Genomic DNA, 22,448 nt, shown 5'->3' with positions numbered 1-22,448 from the left:
CCCCTTCTGACTAGACATATTCTATGATTCTGTGTTTCCTTTAGTTGCATATTTGTGACTAATCAAATAGACACTTCTGAATGTACTGTCTTGAAGTTGTATGGAGCTTCAGATTAGTGTGAAGCATAGTGCAGGAACTGAATTGTAATGTTTTGCATTATAGGTACAAGAACTGTAGAAGTCCATTTTAGAGTTTGAAAGAACAAGATTCTGCAGCTCTGGAAAGATATGGTATGTTTATGTTTCCACTTACATTGTTTGTATGCTAATAATTGTTATAACAAATAATTACACTTTTCTTCACTGAGATTTAAAAAAAGATTGAAAATTAATTCAGGAAGAAGCACACATTAAATTTTCCCTTTTTAACTATGATATTTATTACTTAATCATAATTCTCTAGAAAACTGACTTATTTGATTTTTCTTGGGGCAAATAAATACTTATGATATAACACTGGTGAATTCCCTTTTGATTTAACAAACTCATCATCATGCTGCTACCATCCATTTATTTCTCCATGGATTGGTTAAGAACTGATGTGTTTCTGTAAGATCTGTGGTTTTTTTAATTCGCTACTGAACATATTTATAGTGAGGCTGTGACTTGAAAAATAAGTTTAGAACTTGCAGAAAATTTAGGCGATCATCAGTGTAAGTCAAGTTTACAAATAGGAATGCTGGGAAATACAGAAATACAATCTTTTTTAGCAGTGTTAACATAAACCCATGGCACATGGTGTCTCTTTTTTGTCTAGGCTCTTAAATGTCCAGCCAGCTAAAGTATGTACGTGTAATGTGGCAAGATTGGGACTTGAGCTTGTAGTTATTTTGTTTGCCATTTCCTAACTGAATTTTGGTGTAGTCCTCTAGTAACACCTGGTATTACTGCACTACTCTGTAGTGTCTTTTTAAGTTCTGTAATTCTGCAACTTCGTACATTGAGAATTTTTGAAACTTTTAGCACCACTACATTGAGAAAAACAACAATTGAGTTAAATTTTCTGCCATATTCAATAGGTCTGTTAATGCATATGCATATTGTACATAGTTATTTCAATAACACTTCCTAAGCCATGTGTGTACTTTCTCTTTCAACCACTTAAATTGTGGGGAAGCTGATCCAAGTTTTCTGTGCCATGGGTTTATGTCTGGATTTTTCTTTTCAAGATAATTAACTTAGAAATATACTTAAAGTTTTGAAATCTCAAATTTGCAAAACAGTTGTTTGATGTCTTTTTAAGTTCTGTTTCATAGGAAACTATAGACAGGCTCTAATAAAACTGTTAATTCTAAGCCGAAACTTTAGCTGTAGTATGTACTGATTAAAAATTGTAAGTCTCTCAAAAAGCTACAATGTTACATTGTCACAATCCAGATGTTCCTGAGAGAATTGTATAGATTGGTCCTTTACTCTAGCAGGCATCTGGCAGGTAGTGTATATTCATTTTTGCACCCACAGCACCACTGGGACCACCCACCTGCTTCTTGCTCTCCAGTGTCAATACCAGTTCTGTGTATGATGGCTCTTCTTCAAACCTAAGCCATTATTTCTTTATTGCCATTATGCCTGCTGGCTGCTTTTCTTCTGGATGTTTAGCTGCTTGCCACTGTATGTATGCAGAGTCTTTGTAGTGGTATGTGCTTCATAAGTTGATGAAGAATTGCCCTCTAATCCCCACAAATTGTTAGTGATAAATACTAATGGAACATCAGAAAAGCTGAATGTCGTACTACAGAACTGCATGGTTGCTCAGTTTTAATATCAATTATATTTAAACAAACGTGCTGAAGAACTTGGTGAGCAGCAAGATGCTTTACATGGAAGGCAGCTTGAAAGATGGGTGGCAAAGGAAATCAAAATAGAGGATAAGCAAAAGGACAGATGGAATAAAAGTTTAAGTAGTAAAGCTGAAGTGAAGCTGTAAAACTTACCTGCAAAATAACTTAACATGATGAGTAGTCAATAAAAGAATTAGTAAAAGACATTTAAATAGGTGGATTGGATTTTCACCTGCTGGTGTAAAAAGGACTTTTTGTTCATAGCTGTGTATAATTTTGGAGGCAGCCTAAAGTAACAGATATAATGTAACTGAAATAGAAACAAATGGTTCTGCTGCCAAAAAAAAAAAAAAACAAAAAAAAAACCCCAAAGGGGGGTGTGTGTAGTGGAAAGAAAAAAATCACCTGTGGTCTAAGTGTAAAGCACAGAAGCTAAAGATAATTTTGGATCTTTCCTGCTTTTACAAAGGTGAACAAAATATGTATATGATCTCACTGAAATATTAAACCAAAACCAGATATTGAAGGCAAAATCTAGAGTCCAAAGTTGCAGGAGCAGCTTTAGAAAGTAGAAATAACATGCAGGCCTCTAGGTTTTGGCCTGAGGGGAGGGAATGGGAGCAAACATTAGGTATTTTTCTGTTACTCCCTGATTTATGGATATCATAGTTTAACCCCAGCTGGCAACTAAACACCCAACAGCTACTCTCTCACCTACCCACACAGTGGGATGTGGAAGAGAATTGGAGGAGTAAAAGTGAGAAAACTCGTGGGTTGAGATAAAGATAATTTAATAGGTAAAGCAAAAGCTGTGCACGAAGCAAAGCAAAACAAGGAATTCATTCACCACTTCTCATGGACAGGCACATGTTCTGTCCTCTCCAGAAAAGCAGGGCTCCATCATAGGTAACAGTGACTTGGGAAGACAAATGCCATAAGTCTGAACATTCCCCCTTTTTCCTTCTTCCCCCAGCTTTATACACTGAGCATGATGCCTTATAATATGGAATGTCTCTGTGGTCAGCTGGGGTCAGCTGTCCCAGCTGTGAACCCTCCTCACTCCCTGTGCACCCCCAGCTTCCTCCCTGTGGGGTGAGGAGCAGAAAAGGCCCTGACTCTATGAAAGCTGTAACATGAATAGCAATAACAAAAGCAACCCTGTGTTAATACAAATCCAAAACACAGCCCCACACTAGCTACTATAAAGAAAATTACCTTTATTCCAGCCAAAACCAGTACAGTGGGGAGTATTGAAATCAAGGCAAAGTAAGTATACAGATATTATAGGATGGAGCTTTTATGTAAGTCTATGTTTGATCTCTTTGTACTGAGATACACAAAATTCTGCCTTTATGAAATTCAGTAACTTGTGATTTTATTGAAGTCTAAATTCCAGAGTAGCACTAACTTTAATTTGAAGATAGTAACAAATTCAGATTCCCATCCCAAATAATTTATTCATGTTAATTGTTCTCATACTTATGTTCCTGCTCTAATTGAATTTATGGGCCTTCAGTTTCTATTAATGACGATTTTATATGCATTCTTTCAGTTAGAAGATCTTCACATATTCTTTTTGTGCTATGAGAAGACTTAGTTTCTTCCAATATCTATATTGATAGGCTTAATTAACTTTGAACTCTTTTCATTGTCTAATCACAAGGCATTTTCTTCTATCTTCATGATGTTTTTGTGGCTCTTTTCTACTACTTCTGGAACACTTTTGAGGAGTACTGAATAATTGGAGAACTGGGTTTAAGTTTGGAAGATATGTGAAGTGCTTTGTGCCAGGGACCCTTCATGAGCCATATCTGTCATTCTTTTTGTAATACATGGGAGCATGTGTACACTTGTGCATCAGTTGTGACTGCTTTAGTCACTTTAGGTTGGCATTTTCCAGGATACAACCCAATTCTTTTGGTTTTCTAACTCATGTGATTTTGCATTAGTTTTTACTAGTTGAATTGCTTAGCTTACCGGGCAGTGGGAAAAAAAATCATATAGAGGCCTTATTAGTGTTTGGTTGGGACTTTTTTTGGCCCCATTAGGATTTATATGATCAGGTTGTATTAGTGGCTGTTTTATTTACTGTAGAATCAGTAATAGTTTTGCCTACTAATTAGATGAAGAAAACTTACGTTTTATGTTTTCTGCATTGGAAGCAGCATACAGGCAAGAAAAGTAATTTGTACTTCCAACTTTATAAAGAAATATAGGCTCAAACATGCCTATTTGCATTACTTTATTTTTTCTTTTCTGCATATGACAATTAAGATTGAATTTAGGGGTTTGGTGAATATTCTCCAGGACATTTGACTCAATCTCAAGTTATAAAAGGCCCACTCTCCTATTAGGCGTCAGTTTCTTACTGTATAGATGATTGTTTTGTTGTGGTACTCAAAGTCATTCTGGAAATATTTAAATTCATTCTTGGAGCATTCATAAGGACTCTTCAGAAGACTTTGGAAAGCTGTCTTTAGTGGCATATTCTTGAGAGAGATGGTTGTATTTAATTAAGCAACTAAAATTCTGGTTACTGAAAGGTAAGGTAGATACCACAATTTTCATCATAGATCAAAAGAGAATATTAAATTTGGATCAAAGATTACTTGGGTAGGTAGTTAAAATTCCTTTGTAAAGGAAACTTAAATTCTTACAAGTGCCACTCTTTCAATGAGGCAATCAGAAGTTATAGTTTAAATATGGAAAGTGTTCATTCTCTAGGGGATCTTCCTAGGCCTCAGATACTGTGTGTCAACTGCCAGACTGCATTGCTCTCACAGAAGGTGACCATCAAATAACCCAAGGATAGTAGCAGATTTAGGGAAGCCATGTAGGTAACAATGTTTAAATAAATTATTCCAACCTGAAAGTTATTTGCCCTTTTTTTGGTTGCTGACAAAGAAGTACTTACAATCTCCAGGATGTGGCTTTAGGTTCTGTATGTTGAAGTTGGGAACCTGTTCTTGCCTCATGCTTGTAGACTTTCAAGGTTTATGGACATGTGCCAATACCTTTCATCAAACTATGGAATAAAGTTGCTTTTAGCCCCTTTTGATGCTTCTGAACTTTCTGACATCTTGTTCTTTCACTCACTGTTTAACTCCTTGAGTTGAGAGGAACATACTTTTAAGAAAATATTCACCTGTGCAATCTTGGAGAAATAGATGTTGTTCTAAATCACTGCATAAACATTATTTATCCCGTTCCTTTTTGATGAGGGCTAGTTGAAGTCACAAAGTTCTTCAGATACATAATTTCATGAAGACATATCTTTATGTCTTGCTATCTGTAATAGGTGTAGTTGCAGCCTTAGTTGATTCTCCTTCTAGTAAATAGTCACTAGGCAGGCACAGATGTGCCAGTCCCAAAGAGCGTGGCAGCCATCTTGGGTTTTTTGGGCACACTCCATAGGCACAAACTTCCTTTCAAATCTTCAGCTGCTCAGTGTGCCTGTAAAAGCCTAAGCTGTAAGCCATGCTGATCATAACAGTTAGGACCAGAGAAATTTGTTTGAGTAATATGAATAAATATCTGCTCTGGGGCTGCTGTTTCTATCTTCTGTAAGGTAAGTTACAAACAGAGGAGGTTTTTTGTAGAGAAATTCCTGTGACAGAAAAGCCATTGATTTAGACCAATTCACAACTCATAATACCATTTTCCAGGATCTTAGTGTATTCATTAGTGTAGTTTTCCTTTCCTAATCAAGTAGCGTCTTTTGACTCTCTTAACCAGGTTGGAGGTTTTTGTGGCCTTGTTTGTATCAAGCAGCCAAATGTCCTTTGAAATATATTCAGAATAAATCTTTGATGGCAGTCCCCTCCACCACCCACTTTGTGTTCCAGCGTGCTGGTCTCTTTGCCAGCAGACACTACTCTGCTGATGCATGAATGAGTAAGGTTTTAGAAAAATTAATTCTTTCATCTGTGCTAGGGAATCATTGCCAATCATATTCTGTCCCATAGGAGTGAAGGCAAGGATAGGTGGGAAAGGTAGGATGAGAAGGAGATAAAAGAGAAAAATGATTCATTAAGGTTTTTTGCATCTAGACTGATGAAGAGGAGCATGAGAATTTTAGATCACAATTCAGTAAGTCTAGGTTTAAGGTACTGTGCAACAAATCAGAAATGCTGAAACTACCTGACTCAAAGCTCTGACCCATGACAAATTCAGTTTGTAGGTAGAAGTTTCACAACAAAACTTAGATGAGTTTACTTCAGCTCAGTGAGATTTGCAGCAGTTCAGACCCTTCCTCCCATCACAGAACTGCTGTTGGATACTATGTTTGGTGGTGTGGTAAATGAGACTAACAGAGTTGGATCTGGATCAGGCCTTGGCATAAGCTTGTCTTGACTATGACTGTGGAGCTGCCAGTATATTTTTTAACATTCCAAAATCTAGTGGTGTTTGAATCCAGCACCAGCACTTCATGTGCTCTGTCACTGTTGTCAGTCACGTTCATGACTTCTCCCATATGAAAGAGCCTCAGTAAAACTTTGTTTTACTAAGGTTGATGGCAGCCTGGTGTTCTATCATGCTTCCATTTGATGGAAGACTACAGTAATACATTTTTGTCAATAGTCTGGGTGGTGTAGGACCAAGTCTATGTAGGGAGTCATTGGCCAGGCACACTCCAGAGTGTGAGCTGATACTTAGAGTAGTCAGAATGCAGCTTTCCCAACCAATGAGGCTTTAGTGATTATACCACTGTCCTCTGATCAGTGTACTAAAAGTTACTTGGGCAAAGTGCTAGAAGCAGTGTTAGAATAAGCATCTGGTTCCTCAAAACTAAGGCTTGCCTAAAAGTGGAAGTTTTCAGATCTTAATCAGAATGTCATAAGCAGAGTAGTGTTTTACAGCTTCGTAGTTTTGCATCAGCATCTTGGGTTGTTGCCTTTCTGGACCAGCTGATGGTCACAAACATTAAATGGAAAGTCTTTACCCTGCTCTGTAATGTTGACAGATGAGGAACCTTTCCAACTGACTTTTAATCATTGTTCTGTGTTCCTGGAATTGACTCAGTTGAACTTTGACAATTTACACCCATGAAACATAGGTACTGGAGAACCTCTGTTTTGTTTTGGAGATTTTTGGTAGCCTATTTTTTTTTTCCTTTCCTTGTGTCAACTGCACTTGTGTTATAATGAGAACACTTAAATATTGCTGATGTTAAAATCAACAGATGGCACTTTACCTATCTCAATGAATGATAAAACTAATAAGCATAATTCTGAAGCTAAGACAAATTTTGTTTTGGTCAGAGTTTGTGGCAGAATGGCAAATTGTAGTAGACTGGCAAAACTGGGCAGCTTTTCTGACAAACTTTAGAAAATCATGAGCCTTGCTAAGATCTTACTGTAATACTCTTGTAATACATTGGACTGAAGCACAAAAGAAGGTGCAGTAAAGAAATAAATGTTTTTTACTAAATATTTCAAGCTGTCTGATGTGCTCTCTTAGTATTTGCACCAGATTGTTATGTCTGCAGGTGTTGCAGAGAGCTGTGGTTGTGCCATCAATAGCTTTGTGCACCTTCATTCTGTGTGAGGCTTTTGCTGCATGGCAACCTGCAAATGTGGGGTTTCATCTGGGTTACCACAGGAATAAACTTCTCAGTATACTATATAGAGGTCTGTCTTCATAGCTACCGCTTTAAAGAGAAAGTAAGATGACTTTTTATTTACTAAATACAATATTAACATTGCAATTTTTATCAAAACTTTATATTAGCAGAAAGTGAATGCTGTTTGTCATCCGATTCTCCTTCAGAGACCTTTTTTCCTTTCTGGCTTTCTCCAGTGCACTTAGGAGCCTGGGGGGTAGGGAGAATGGGATGAATTGAGTGTTGAGGATTATGTTTGGAAATATTTTATCTATTAACTTTAGTTTAGAGTAGATAATAGCAGTAGGTAAGAGACTAACTGGTTCCTTTTCAGCCATGGAAGTAATCAGCTGGGGTGGTCCCAGGGCGCTCTGGGCACGAGTATTGCTGAGTGATCATTGGCTGCCACCTGCGTGACAAAGTAAAGGACCAACCCTTCCATTTATACCAGTGGAGCCAGATCACGGGAAACAATTGACAGGTAAAATATACTTTTGAAAATTTAAGGGAGAGGAGAGAGGACACATGATAAAAATGAAGCAAAGAAGCTGAAAGATTTACCACAGATAGCAAAGGTTGCTCCTCTAAAACTTTTACTTATCTATAGCTTAATTCTTTTTGGGGAGAGGCACACAACAAAGTTCAGGTTACTTTGTTGCTCCCCTGGCAACAGAGCCTTGCTTGCTAAGAAACAATGTTAATCAAGTTGTAGCAGCAACACTTCTACCAGAATTTTATTGTAGTTACAAATTACAGTTCATATTTATGCACACACTTCCAGATCCTTGAATCCTTGTTGTCTTGACATTGGATGTTTTGCACTGGTCCAAGAGATGGGTATGGCTTTTGGTTTTTTAGACTAAAAATATGTTGCTGAATTTTCAAGTTTATCAGTTGATTGTACTGTAGTGAGTTACTCTAGAAGTTCAAATGCCATACAATAAATGAATGTAAGGACGTCTTAATCTCGCTGATAAAACAATGCTTAGCATCAATATTTTTCTTCTTTTTATTATTTTTTTGTTTAGAGAATTGGCTAAAAATAATTTTTAAGAACTTTTAACTACATTTTTTTTGCTTATTTAGAATTGTTAAGCTTATGCTTAGCTCAGCGTGATACAGGACTGGTGCAACAACTCGGTTTTGATCAGTGACTCAAAATTGTGATCACCCTGATGTCACCGAATGGCCACAGCTTGTAAAAGGTAAGCAAAAAGCATATCAGGTTGTTTCTCAGGAGTTTTTCTACTATAATGTTTATTTTAAGGTATTTAATTTGTATGGCCTGAAGTTAGTTTTATAAATAATATTAAGTTACATTGTTTGTTTTAGATAAGTCAGCTGGCAAAGTTGAGTTACGCTCTTGCTGACAGGGATTTCAACGCTCTCTCAGTTTGCCCTTGCCTGCTTTTTAAAATACAAGCAAACGCTGTGGTGCTCCACGATATCCCTCTTAAGAACAATGCTATCATTTAAAAGTCCCTGGTAGATTTTGCTGTCATACTGAATTTCTGTATAAACTGTTTAGCATACTTATCCAAGCATGTGTGCAGTTCTTGTTTTGAAGTATTTATCCAGATGGCTTGATGATGTTAAAGTGTGTGTGAGCTTGCATACCGTTACTTTTCTCATCTAGAGAGGTACACTGGAAATTAAAAGAGTGGCTTGTAGAATGGAGAAGTTGCTCCCTGTGTTATTGGAAATGAGCCACCGTTTGAATTTGCGAGCTCATACTGCAGTATTCAGATTAGTTGTTGTCTTGTGATCAGTATCTACAATCTAAAAGCTGAAATTTTTAAGAGCATTTGCTCTGAGATTTTCTCTGAACAGAACTCTTGTTTCAGATTTTAAGCATGATGAAAGGACGTCTTGCCGTACTATATAGTTGTTTTTCAATACTGTTGCCTGCTCACGGGAAATAACAAGGTATCTTGTTTGTAAACAATTGGGTATTGCAAAATAAATAGCTTCTCAGCAAACAAGTACAATTCCTGTAATGAGATTGATCTTCCACTTCATTTTACTGAGTATTGAAAGCTCATTTTATGAGGTGCTTATGTTGTCATTTGAAACCTTCTAAAATCGAATTAATATATCCATTAATTGTTCTGCAAGTCATGCTTATAGTAGGTCTGTTCATGTTTTAGAAAACAATAAGCTGAAGGAATTTTCATCCTGTGTTCTGCAGAACCACTTACCTTAGAGGACTAAACCTTTTTTGACCCAACTAGATGGTATTTTTTTTTCTTATATTGTTTATCTTATAGACATAACCTTTTTTTTTCTGAGTAACATATACCGAACTGCTTTGTCTCTTTACAGCCCTAATAATATTCTCACAAATAGTGAGGATAGGAAAAGATTTTGGATATACTGCTAGTTGTTTTCATGTCTGTATTGCAGATCACCAGGCTGCTTTTTTTATATGCACAGTTTAGATGCCAGTGTGCTCTTTTTCTGTAATTCTTCATGCTGCTGTTTATTTTAAAGGCTGAAAGGCTTTAGGTATTCTTGATGGGTTTTTTTTTTAACACCACTATTTCCTTTGTATTTTCGTAGCAACTAAAAGCACTACTCTTTCCCAAATCCTCAATGTGTTGTATGTCCCAATACTGGAATTAAGAAAGCAGAGCCTTAAATGTACAGACATTTTGCTACCATTTTCTAAAGTCCTGGAAGTAAATAGAGGAGCTAACCAGTATGAATATAAACATGTGTCTTTCTTCTATTCCAGCTTCTAACACTTAAATGCTCTGGTGAATGAGTGGGAAAAAAATTGAGATTCTTTTCACTAAGCATTTAGAGGTTTGCTTTGGTCACTGGAGTTAAAAGGAAATTCTTACTTGTTTTGCTGCTGGGCAGTATTTTTGTCAGCAACTGCCTTGTCAGTCCTGAATTTAATGAGTAAGGGAAATGTAATTTGGAGGTAATAAATAGAGGCCAAATTTTGAGATTGGGCAGTTTTTATGTTATTTTCCAGTTAAAGAGTATTTGCATTTTAAGCATGAATGTAATATTAGTTGGATAGGAAGTTCAGAATTCTATCCCTAGTGTCTGTTAAATTTTATAAGTTAGTGAAATACAAACAAATAATTTCCTGTGTTTTGCATCATCTGTCACCACACAGTATCCAGCTAACCTGGGAATTATAAGTTGTCTGCCAGAAATGCCTTCTAGGCACTGGGTCTGTTTAGTAGAATCCAAAAAGTTGTTAAGATCTGGTATTACAGAAAAGTAACTGAAATTTTAGTAGTGTGTTTGGAGAGCAGTCTAAACTTTAGTAGGAGAGACCATCCAGTAAAATAGCACAATGAAGCAGGAAAAAGGAATGCATCAGACTACATGTGGAGATTTCCAATAGCATTTAGAATCTTATAGACAGTTTTATAATAAATAGAGAAATCTAGAAATTGCATTGCTATAAATATTGATTTTTTTTTTCCTGTAAAGCTGTGGGAAAATCTGCTTAGCTGTCCTAACTGAAGTCTCTCAGCAGACTCTGGTGAAACCTAAAAAGTTAGTTCTGTTTGCAGATTTTAGCTCACTTCTGTTTTTAGAGAGCTGTCATGAAAGACATTTTTGTTCATCTAAGCTGCAGAGTTTTACTGTAATGGCTGTGCTTTGTTTCCACTCCTTGCACAGTATTTCCAGCATGGCAGTACTGGGCAACTGTACCAAAGGTTGTTCCCAAGCAAAGGTTCCATAAGGTCTGATTTCAAGGCATCCTAAGATGATGGGAAACAAAATTGCTGCATTTGTACTGTCTTGTCCTCTGGCTTGTCTGGCTACAAACTCACTGGCTAGGGGGAAGTTCTGCCTCAAAGAGAGGAAAAAAAATGCTGTCTGAAAAAAATTAACAGTTGGATCAGTGCTGTCTTAAGGGAGATGGGAATAAGGAGGAGCTAAATAACTATAATTTAGTCTGCTTTAAGTTGGTATGGAGCTATACCCATTGAATTAGTCTGTAAATTAAGTCAGTGGGGTTGCCAAGCTAAACACAGGTGCTGCTTGTGCTAGGCAATAACACTTAATTCTGAATTTGGCTGGGTTGAAGAAAACAGAAATCTGTGAGATTAGCTCCATGAATTCAGGTGGAGAGAGATAAGAGATTTGTTTTGATATCCTTTTGGACCCTGTTTCTTAGCTGCTATTTCTAAGAGTCCAGCTCTGTAGAGAATTTGTTGGTTGCAGTTGATCACTGATATTCTTTGAGTACACGTTCGGTTGCAGAAGTGGTTATGAAGAATTAGCCCAGAACTGGAGCACTGTGCAGCCTGAATGCAGAAGTACTGCCAGCAGAGCTCTCCCCTAATGGCTCCTGTTGCGTAAGCACGGGGAAAAATGCTCTCCTGCTTGGGGAAATTTAGCTTAATTATACTATCATGTTTTATGTGATAAACTGTATTCTAGAGTTTGAGAAGTTAAATCTGCAAGTATGAAAATGTTGATGCTTTTAGTGGCAATAATACACTCATTGCATTCCATCTTTCATAACTTCATATTGTAATGACTTAAAAGAACAAGCAGTGCTTAAGGTTTTCTGTCTGGTTTTGCAGATCACCAGGAGAACCACACTCTGAGAACATTGAAACTAGCCGAATGTAAGTAAATGACTGGATGAGTTTGGTTTGTCTTGATAAAAATGTTCTGAACATGTAGAACAGTCGCTCTTGCATCTGCTTAGTAAAAAGAAGACAAAAGCTGAGTAGAACTGTGAAATTACCTTAGCAAATTTCATATTAATATTTTGCAATTTTAAACCTCTGTAGAAACTGATTTTTAATTTTTTTTTGTTTTGTTTTTTTTTTTTGTTTTTTTTTTGTTTGTTTTTTTTTTTTTTGTTTGGAGAGTGCATGAGTTGGAGGGAAAGTTCAGAGGTTTAATTTAACGTGAACCAGTAGATGGTAGCATAATACAGTGTCAAAAATCTTACAGCCTATATTCAGACTTCACAGAAGGAATGTAATTGCTACCTGCCATTCGCTAACATCTTGCATGGCTTTGAAGACACTTCAGTATTAAGGCACAATACCTGCTGGTATCTCTTGTGGCAGATGGATTGTTGAACTAAGAAAAAGAAATTGTGACTTAATTTGGTGAATTTATATGTCTGTTACTTCTAGAAACAGAAAACTAGCTCTCTTTTGCTAAACCACAGAACATCTTGGTGACAGGTCTGAACCTTTTTAACTGTCTTCATTAGGTTAGAAGCCAGGATGAACTAAAACCAAGATTGTGGTAGATTGAAACGTTCATTTGAATTCAAAATTCAAAGGAGTTGCTGGAATTTAGAGGACTATTTAAAAACAAAAAAAGGTTTTTGAGACTTTATTCTTCTGTGAGTTAGCAAACAAAATTCTTTTCTAGCTATTCAAACTGTCCTGTCATAGAACTCAAGCAGGGAAACACCACAAACTGCTCTTCTGGATAACAGCACAAGTTCCAAAATAATAGAGGGAATGTAGCCCAGTAGTTGGTGTGCTGTCTGAGGCTTCAAAGGATCTGGGTTCATTTCTCTTCTGCCATGAACTTCTTCTCTGACCTTAAACTGTCTCCTTCACGCCTTCCCCCAAGCGGTCTAGCGTTGTACATGCCGTGAGCTGGATGCCATTTTCAGGATGTTTTGCAGCCTAGTGGCATAGTGTGAATTGCTCAAGGACTTCTCAGCTGTAGCTGCCCAACTCAAGGAGGAGCAAAACTGCAGTGAGCCCCCCCGTATGTTGGACTGCATACCTAAAAAATGAGGAGGAGGAAACAGTGAAGGCTTTTCTGAGCAATTTGCTGCAGTGAAGCCTTTTCTTGCACTAGGAGAAGCAATTCTCCTGGTATGACAGATTTTTTTTTCCCTCACTCATACCATCTGCTACAGAAGTGCTGTCCAGCTGCTTTCTTAGGAATGCAAGGGAGCCTGACCTGAAAGGTGACTGCCTGTTGGTGTGTGGACTCTGTGTGTTGCTGTGTTAGAGATCACAGGGTAAAAGCCCTGCCATAATCTCCTATTCCTGCTCCAGTAGTGGCCCATGCTGCATTGTGGTTTATTGTTCCTGCAGCAAGTTATGTCCTTTAGTTTCCCTGTCTTAGCCAAACAGAGGAAATAGGGCTGCAGGCTGGCTGTAGTCCACTCTGGATGTTACCAGTTGGATTAATGGTTTTTATGTATTTAAAGCAAAGATGTATCAGCAGCACTCACCTAGACTGGTGTGAAACAAAGACTTTAACAACCTAGCATAAATCAGAAGGAAAAGGCAGTAAAGTTTTTTTCCTTTTAGAAGTTTAACAATTCTTGTGTGTGTGTGAATTATCTTCCTTCAAGAAGCCTTCAAGAAGAGCTGAACAAAAAAAAATTACAGTAGTAAGCTTTTCTGTGTTATAGCTGAATACTTTTTCTTTTTTATGTACACCAGTGATCAGAGTGGCCCTGACTTCATAAATTTTAGCTATCTGTCGAAAATAAATATGAACCAGTCAAGCTGAAGGAATTCACATATTTGATGAGTAGTTATGCAGTATATTTGCAAAACTAAATGTTTTTTGAACTGTATCACAATGTGATATGGACTACACCTGTTACAGAGAATGTTTGCAATTCTTCTGCATAGCTGCTCTTGCCACATAAGGTGGAATGGCAGGTTGAATGGTAGAGTTGTGACCTGCAAGCCTGCTGTGTTGCTAAAAATAGTTACTATGTTATTTACATGCCTAAAATTCATTAGTAAATGCAGGGACTAAAGCAAGTGGACTTTTGTTTGCACAATGAATGGTTGGTTTTGCTCTGGCTGGCTGATGTAATTACTTTATTTATTTCCATGTTTTGAATTGCAAAGCTTCATACCAAGAGCATAGTCATATATGTTTCACATGTTTGCATGAAAAGAAATTTAAAGAAAATATTCAGATTCTTACACAGCAAAATCTTCCATATGTAAGTCTTGCTTATCCCAGGCTTTTCAAATTCTGGGTCTCCATGTGATGAACATGAACATCTTGGTGCTGATTCAGATTTACAAGTCTTTTATCTTAGAATTGGTAAGGTCAGCATTTTCTGGCTGCTCCTGTCACACATCTCCATTGACTTTCCCTTTCGATTCATATAACTTTTTTAAAACCTGTGTGATTTAGCACTACATCACATAATTTGATTATTTAACAGTAACTTCTTTTATGTTCATGTTTTTCTGACTTTTTATCAAGCAAAGGTATGACTGTGTTCATACAGCTTTCTGTGCTTTCATCTTTCCTTCTCTCTGCTTTTGAGGATGGGATTCTTTGCAATTTTGAAACCTTTATCTGTTTTTTAATATGACTCTAGCAAGACAATTTTTCTGAGACAAGATTGCGAGATAGATGCTGACTGTGTTCTTTGCTCCCTTTCCCTGTCTTCCTGCATTGCTCCATATAGCCAGGACAGACCTGTTCTCAGGGTTGCCCTTTCTGAGGAAATGTCATGCTTTTGTCAGCACATGATATTCCCAGAAGCACACTGGATCTAGAATACACAGTGGGAAGGAAAGTCCCTTGGGTTAAACCAGTATGGTCCAAGCAGAGCTCACAATCCACCCCTACTATTGGGATACACTGCACTGGAAAGAGTGGGGTTTGGAAAATGTGAGCTCCATACACAGGCACGTTTGCCAGACCCACATTTGCTGTGAGGCCAGAGGCTGAGGCGGGCAAAAGGTGTTACAGCACTGCTGGAACAAAGGGCTGGGCTCCAGCTGTGGGTGGACTCTTTGGCAGTTTGGTGTGCAGGGCTCTTCTAAAGGCTCTGTGTGGGCAGTGCTATTACTGGAAGCTTGTCTTTTCTAGCACTGCTCTTCTTACTCTAGCTAAACAGAAGCAGGAAAATCAGCATGCAAGGTTTGAAGCTGAAACTTGCACAAAGCAATATTTAACTTCACAAAGATGACCATCTACAACACCTTCTTTAACAGTTTTTGGCATTCTGGTCGTCTTCTTTCCAAAATGTAGTATAACTGCTGTAGATGTGTCTCTTTATTCCACAAACACATCTATTGAAAGTTATTTTGCTATTAGTACTAAAAAAACTGTTTCCTGGGTTTCTATGCATATTAATGCTTTTATTTTTTTCTATTAAGAAAATTGCTTATGAACATTTTGGCACTTCTAAGTTCCTAATAGCCATTGTAAAACAGGCTGTTGTAGATTTCTATTTAATGAAATTAGCTATCTTGGAGCAATCATAGAATCATCAAGACTGAAAAGGAACTTCAAGGTCACAGAGTCCAGCCTTTGGCCAATGACCACCTTATCTACTAGACCATTGCATTACATTCCACGTCCAGGCTTTCTTGAACAATTCCAGGCAGGGATGGTGACTCCACTACCTCTGTGAACTGCCCATTCCAAAGTTTGACAGCCCTTTCAGTGAAGAAATTTTTTCTGATGTCCAACCTGAACTTCCCCTGGTACAGCTTGATGCCATTTTCCTCTTGTCCTGTCACTGGTTGCCTGGGAAAAGAGACCAGCCCTCACCTGGCTACAGCCTCCTTTCAGGTGGTTGTAGAGAGTGATTAGGTCACTTTTCACCCTCCTTTTGTCCAGGCTGAACACCCCTAGCTCCCTCAGCTGGTCTTCCTAAGACTTGTGCTCCAAATTCTTCATTAGTTCCATTGCCCTATTCTGGACACACTCCAGCACTTCAATTACTTGCTTGCACTAAGGGGCCCAAAACTGGAGATGGGATTCAGGGTCCAAGGACAGGGAGATCACAGCCTCATCCTGCTGGCCACACTATTGCTGATCCAGGCCAGGTCACCATTGGCCACCTGGGCACTGCTGGCTCATGTTCAGCTGCTGTGACCAGCACCCCCAGGTCCTTTTCCACTGGGCAGCTTCCCAGCCTCTCTGCTCCAGCCTGTGGCGCTGCACAGGGTTGTTGTAGCCCAAGTGCAGGACCTGACTCTTCACCCTGTTAAACTTCATGCTGTTGGCCCTATCAATCCATCCTATCCAGATCCCTTCCTGCCCTCCAGCACCCCTGTCCAATGAGAGATTTGTTTGTAAAAATAATATAATAGTTATTGTATCCTAAGCAAAAATCGTTCAGAAGCTTGTTATTTTGTGCTGCTATTTCCAGACAAGTATGAAACATTCATTTATATTTCTAAAATTTAGGTAAACTTACAAGCAAAAATGATGCAGTTATGCAGATATTTTAAACTTCAGGCACATTTTGAATGTAAATGTAAACTTGAATGTAAGTGCTTTGTAGGTGAATTTTAAATTATTACATGCTTCAAATCTTTCAAAAATTCCATTAATGTTTAAACTTCTAATTTTTTCTATGGCAAGAGATTCCATTACATGGTATTTCTCCAGTATTTAGTTTAAGGTATTTGAGAAATGTAAATTACATTCTGTTTCATAGGAACTTTTGAACCAGTACACTCAATCCCTGTTTTTTACAGGTTTTAGACATTGCAAAATTACTACAGAAAATGCAGCCCAGTTTACCTTTGTCTTGGTTATACATGTTTCTTATGATACTCCACAATTTTGGCACCATTTAAATTACAAATGCAAAGTACTTACTATCTGGCTTTTTATTAGCTAAAGAACACATGGAAAGCCTAAAAGCAATTCTTTTTCTGTAACTGCTACAAACTAATAAATGCTAATTTCATTTTAAACAGAAAAGTGTGCTTGTGAAATTGTTGGACTCTAAGGAAGGAAGTTGAGTGTCTATTTTAGGTCCCTCTCCTCCTCACTGAAGCATTGCTTGGGGAGGTTATACAAGGCCCACTGAGTGGGAAGTTTTCTTTCAGTCATAAGAATATGCCTGTGAAATGTTTACAACTTGAACCACACCAGTGCAGTTTCATAGTTGGATGTGCAACAACAATGGATATTTTGAAATGTGTATGCAGGTCAGTCACTACAGCCTGAGCTACAGTAGTAACTGTGTGTGCTCATGGGCAGCAGTGAGCCAGGCCTTGAGTTTTGTAAGGGACCAGCTGCTCTTGACCAGATCCCTTTATAGGAACTTGAAGAGAGCTGTGCTCTTCACGAGTGTAGCATGAGCTAAGAATAGAGAGTGGTTTTATGTTACTTTGCTTGATGAACCCGTTTTAAAGCCTCAAGCCAAGAACTTTCGTTTTCAGCATACTAAATGAGCAGGGGAATGTAGAAAGAGATCAAGTTGTCACTTTTGGACAATACAGAGAGTATGCTACAAGTTCTTTTGCTGAATAGTGTAGAAATAAGAAATGTGGGCTTTTGGCAGTGGACAGTGATACTAATACCTGAAGTACACCAGTGGGAATGTGGTATGGAATGTCTGAAAATCACACACTGACTTACTCAGAACTGCATTTTCTGTAAGTCTTTTTGTTGGTGAACCTCAGTAAGGGTAGCTCTTGTGGAAGGATTGGTAAATTCCCTTCTACCTTCTGAGGTCTGTATCCTCACTGAAATTTATTTTATTTATTTACCTAAATTTGTCTGAGGTAATGAAAAGTCTGAAAAGGTGAAAAGTCTGTGGAGTAGCTGCCAGGGAGAGGGGAAGGATCCAGCTGAATCCCTGTAAGTCTATGGGGACTTATGGAATTCTTACAAGAATACTCAGAGATGGCTGATGTCATCACAAGGCCTCTCTCAAGGATTTTTCGGTGATCTTGGGAATCTGGAGACTTCTTAGTCAGCTGGAGACTGGCCAGTGTTGGCCCAATATTCAAGAAGGGCAGGAAGAATGACCCTCCAAACTACAGGACTGTCACTCTCACATCAGTGCCTGGTAAAATTATGGAGAAGATTATTCTGGGAGTTACTGAAAAACACCTGAAGAACACCACAGACATCAGTCATAGCCACCGCTGGTTCATATCAAACCTAATTTCTTTTTATGATAAGGTGACCCATCTAGTTGAGCAAGGGAAGCCAGTTGATATTGTCTTTTTGGATTTCCATAAAGCTTTCAATACTGTCATTTTACAGTATCCTTCTGGATACAATGTCCAGAACACAGCTGGATAAATACATCCTGTGAGGGGTGAGCAGCTGGCTCACAGGTCAGGCACACAGGGTTTCAGTAAATGGAGTGACATCAGAGTGGTGACCTGTCACTAGTGGAGTTCCACAGAGCTCCATCCTTGCCCCTCCTCAACATCTTCATCAGTGAGTTGGAGGCAGGTCTCCAAGGTATACAGAGCAGGTTTGCCAGTGATACTAAATTGGGAGGGGCTGTTGACTCCCTGGAAGGCAGCCAGGTTGTGCAGAGAGACCTCATCAAATTAGAGGGTTGGGCAACCACCAACCACATGAAGTTCAGCAAATACAAGTGCTCCTGGGACCTGCATCACAGAAAGGCCCCTGGGGACCCTGGTCAGTGGCAAGTTGAACATGAGCCAGCAGTGCCCTGGCAGCCAGGATGGCCAGCCATGCCCTGGGGGGCATCAGGCACAGCATGGCCAGCTGGGCAAGGGAGGGAATTGTCCCACTCTGCTCTGCACTGGGACAGCCTCACCTTGAATATTGTGTGCAGTTTTGGATATTGCAATACGAGGAAGATACAAAGCTGTTAGAGAGCATCTTAAGGATGGCTACAAAGATGAAGCACCTTGAGGAGAAGCCATATGAGGAGTGGCTGAGTTCACTTGGGCCAGTCAGCCTGGAGAGGGACACTGAGGGGAGACCTCATCATGGTCTACAGCTTCCTGGTGAGGGGAAGCAGGGAGCAGACACTGATCTCTTCTCTGTGGTGACAGGATTTGAGGGAATGGCATGAAACTGTGTCAGGGAAGATTTAGGTTGGATATTAGGAAAAAGTTCTTCACTCAGAGAGTGGTTGGGCACTGGAACAGGCTCCCCAAGGAAGTGGTCAAAGTGCCAGGCCTAAGATCAAGAATTGTTTGTTAGGCACATGGTGTTATTCTTGGTGATGGTGCTGTGCAGGGCCAGAAATTGAACTTTGATGATCCTTGTGGGTCACTTCCAACTAAGGAAATTCTATGAAATTCTAACACTGCTGTATTCTAGTACTGTTGTACACCATATTGTTCGCTTCCATACTTGATTTTAAAAAGAAAAATTAAAAATACAACCTTCTGTCTCTAATAGACTTTCAGAGAACTTGAGTCAGTGAGTTGCCAGTCACAAGTTAAAATAAAAGTGTTTGTACAAACAGACTTATTGTAGGCATGACAAAGTTTGAGAAGTGATCAGTAGCTAAAAACTAAAAGCAAAAAAAATGTTGAGTCCTTCAGAAGTTAACTGTTAGAGACAAGTCTAAGCTTAGCTTTATTTACTGGCATCTCAGACATAACCTGGTTAAAGTGAAGTGTTGTTTAACATGATAAAATGTGTTGTTAATGTATCAGTGTTTATACATTGATATAACTTTATTCAAACTATATATGTGAGCTGGAAAGGTGTGCATGTGGGTTGCCACATCTCAGGTGTAAAAATTGAGCTTTTTCATATATAAATACTTAACCTGCTTGCAAATTACAATATTTCACACTCTAAATCTGGAGGTCTGGAATGATTGAAGGTCAGGAATGATCAAAGCACGAAATTTTGCATTCAGAAATAGTTGTCTCTGAAATAATTTATTGTTCCAAGTTGTACTAAAACACTGTTGCTTTGAGGGGATTTGGGTGGTTTTTCTTAAAGCCTCTATACTAATGGCTGAAGTATGAAAGACAAGATTAAAAAAACCCACTTATTTTTAGATGTACATGGAGAGAAGCAGATTTTCATAAGTCTAGATATAAAAATGTGAGACCAGAACGCTTCCCTTAGATTAGGGTATAGCTATTCCCTGTAACACAGTAATGATTTTAATGATATTGCTCATGCTGCTTTTTCTTTCCACATCCATGTCAAAGTGCCATGGAAACCTTTCACCTCAGTTGGTTTTTTTGTTTGCTTTCTGTTCCCTGGAACAAAAATATTCCAGGCAATGAAAGCTCAGGTAGACATCAAAGTAATTGTTTTCCTTGTAAGATGTATTTTCTTCTCTGGGATTATGAGATCTTGAAGAGTGAAGAGAAAGAAGCAGAGGTTTTATTGCTGAGTAATCAGTAGTCACTGTCAGAACATTTTCCCTTTTGAAGTAACTGCATTGAAACTGCTATTTAACCAGCCATTATTAACAGCAAGGTGCAGCAAATGCTGAGTAGTGCCAGTGGGTCTAGCACTTCAGTTCTGAAGTACTTGTTCTATGCAGAATCTGTACATACACTGACATCAGGAAATGCAATTTTAAGTTAATATCACAATTTCTGCTCCTCTAATCTTAGTACTGTATCAGTGAAGTTCCATAAAAAGCCTGTATGTAAAACCTAGTCAGAATGTTTGAAATCTTTCACAGTTGGTAGTTTTCATTAATAACTTATTATTTTAAATGCAGTCAAAGTTTAGGGGTTTCTTTCTGAAATGTGGTCAAACATGGTGCTCTTGATGCTGCATGCAGCTGCTTCTGTTCTGGTTACCTGCAGCTTTCCAGTAATTTCTTTACTATTTGCATGTTTCTGTAGAAGTCTGTGGCCTTATTAATAAGGCAGTTACATTTTCTTTTGTGCATATATATAGTACTGAGCCCTGGACTTGTACAGCAATACAGCTATGATTTTTCAGAATACATACTTGACACTATAATGGCAGGAGAAACAGAAGGATTTGGCAGATAGCACTTTTTGGGATTGTTTTTTTGTTTTATTTGGACAACCATATAATTTATTTAAGCTGAGGATGAATATATCCAGCCTTGAGGTTGTCTGTAATTGTGTTTTTAGCATCAGTTTAATTAATCAAGGAATATTTTTTGTTCAGATTTAAATAGACTAAAAATGATAATTTAGTCATCTGGAATCTTGTTAAAATGGGTAAAATAGTAGAGTATTGATTTTATTGCTAAATAAATGTCTGAATTGTTTGTGTTTCATGCCTCTTTCATCTCTCAGTGGCAGCCATGCCTCAGTACTATATATTAGATTCAAACCTGTACAACTTTCAGTTTTGTTTCAGTTGCAGCCTTGTTTTGCATCCAAATTGCTCTCTTTTTTAGCAACAGTTGAGATTGTTCAGAACTGTACAAGATTGTCTTCACTGTAGCACTATATGTAAAGCTGAAAACTGCATAAGGATTTATCTTTTACTTACATAGAACCCAAAAATTAAATTGTGCGTTAAATATATTTGCATTTTTCAAGATGAGAATCCTGCATTTAAAAAAACCTTCTACTGTGTTCTCTCTGACAGAAATCTTGTGTTTCAGTGCCTGACTAATCTCTGCCTTGCTGATGCTATTGAATGAGCTTTGTATGTGAAAGCTCCACTAATCCTTGTACTTACTGTTTGAATGTTTGCTACAGGAAGCGAGCAGCTGCAAAGCATCTAATAGAGCGCTACTACCACCAGTTAACCGAGGGCTGTGGAAATGAAGCCTGCACGAATGAATTTTGTGCTTCCTGTCCAACTTTTCTCCGAATGGATAACAATGCAGCAGCCATTAAGGCCCTCGAGCTTTATAAGATTAATGCAAAACTCTGTGATCCTCATCCCTCCAAGAAAGGAACGAGCTCAGCTTACCTAGAAAACAATTCCAAAGGTGCCCATAACAATTCCTGCACTGACAGAAAAATGAACAAGAAGGAAATGCAAGGCCCGAGAGATGACTTTAAAGGTAAGATGTTTACAATTTTCATAATATAAAAAACATTTCACATGCACAAGTACAAGCCAACAGAATTCATTCTGGTGGTGTTCTGCTGACTTTAGTAAAATAGAATATTAGACAATTGAGTATTTTCCTATGGATTCAGAAAAATGCATGGATTAAAGCTGAACACTGATTCCCAATCTAGATCTTGACTACATCTTTATTAAAATAAGCATGCATTTGTTGTCTTACAAGAATAGTGATTTTTGCAAATATGGAAAAGTTTTAAGTGCTGTTGTATGACTCTTTTAGTTTTGCTAGTTTCATAGCTATTCTGCAGTTAATAAATTATAAAAGTTATGCTTGAACTAATTTCAGGTCCTATGTTGAGAAACTTAACAGATCAAATAAATAATGCAGTAAGTGATAGGCAATACATTCACCA

General features: G+C 38.1%; 1 protein-coding gene across 4 annotated transcripts in view; it reads left to right on the top strand.

Annotated features, from left to right (window-relative positions):
* The window catches only part of UBE3A (ubiquitin protein ligase E3A), a 56,598-nt gene that overhangs the window by 9,118 nt on the left and 25,032 nt on the right, over positions 1 to 22,448 (top strand). For 2 of the 4 annotated variants that reach the window (XR_009116002.1, XM_058045204.1), the window contains exons 3-7: positions 164 to 231; positions 7,718 to 7,864; positions 8,470 to 8,588; positions 11,940 to 11,984; positions 21,717 to 22,027. Coding sequence is in view for 3 of the 4 variants with exons in the window: in XM_058045204.1 (XP_057901187.1) it covers positions 8,569 to 8,588; positions 11,940 to 11,984; positions 21,717 to 22,027 (376 nt within the window). In the remaining variant the exon portion in view is untranslated. Of the gene's footprint in view, positions 1 to 163; positions 232 to 7,717; positions 7,865 to 8,469; positions 8,589 to 9,227; positions 9,310 to 11,939; positions 11,985 to 21,716; positions 22,028 to 22,448 lie in introns of all 4 variants that reach the window. The other 2 variants (XM_058045206.1, XM_058045205.1) reach the window with 2 other exon arrangements.

The sequence above is a fragment of the Melospiza georgiana genome, chromosome 2 (genome assembly GCF_028018845.1).
Source record: "Melospiza georgiana isolate bMelGeo1 chromosome 2, bMelGeo1.pri, whole genome shotgun sequence".
In the NCBI taxonomy this organism is placed as follows: Eukaryota; Metazoa; Chordata; class Aves; order Passeriformes; family Passerellidae; genus Melospiza; species Melospiza georgiana.
This window is presented reverse-complemented; position numbering and strand designations above follow the sequence as displayed.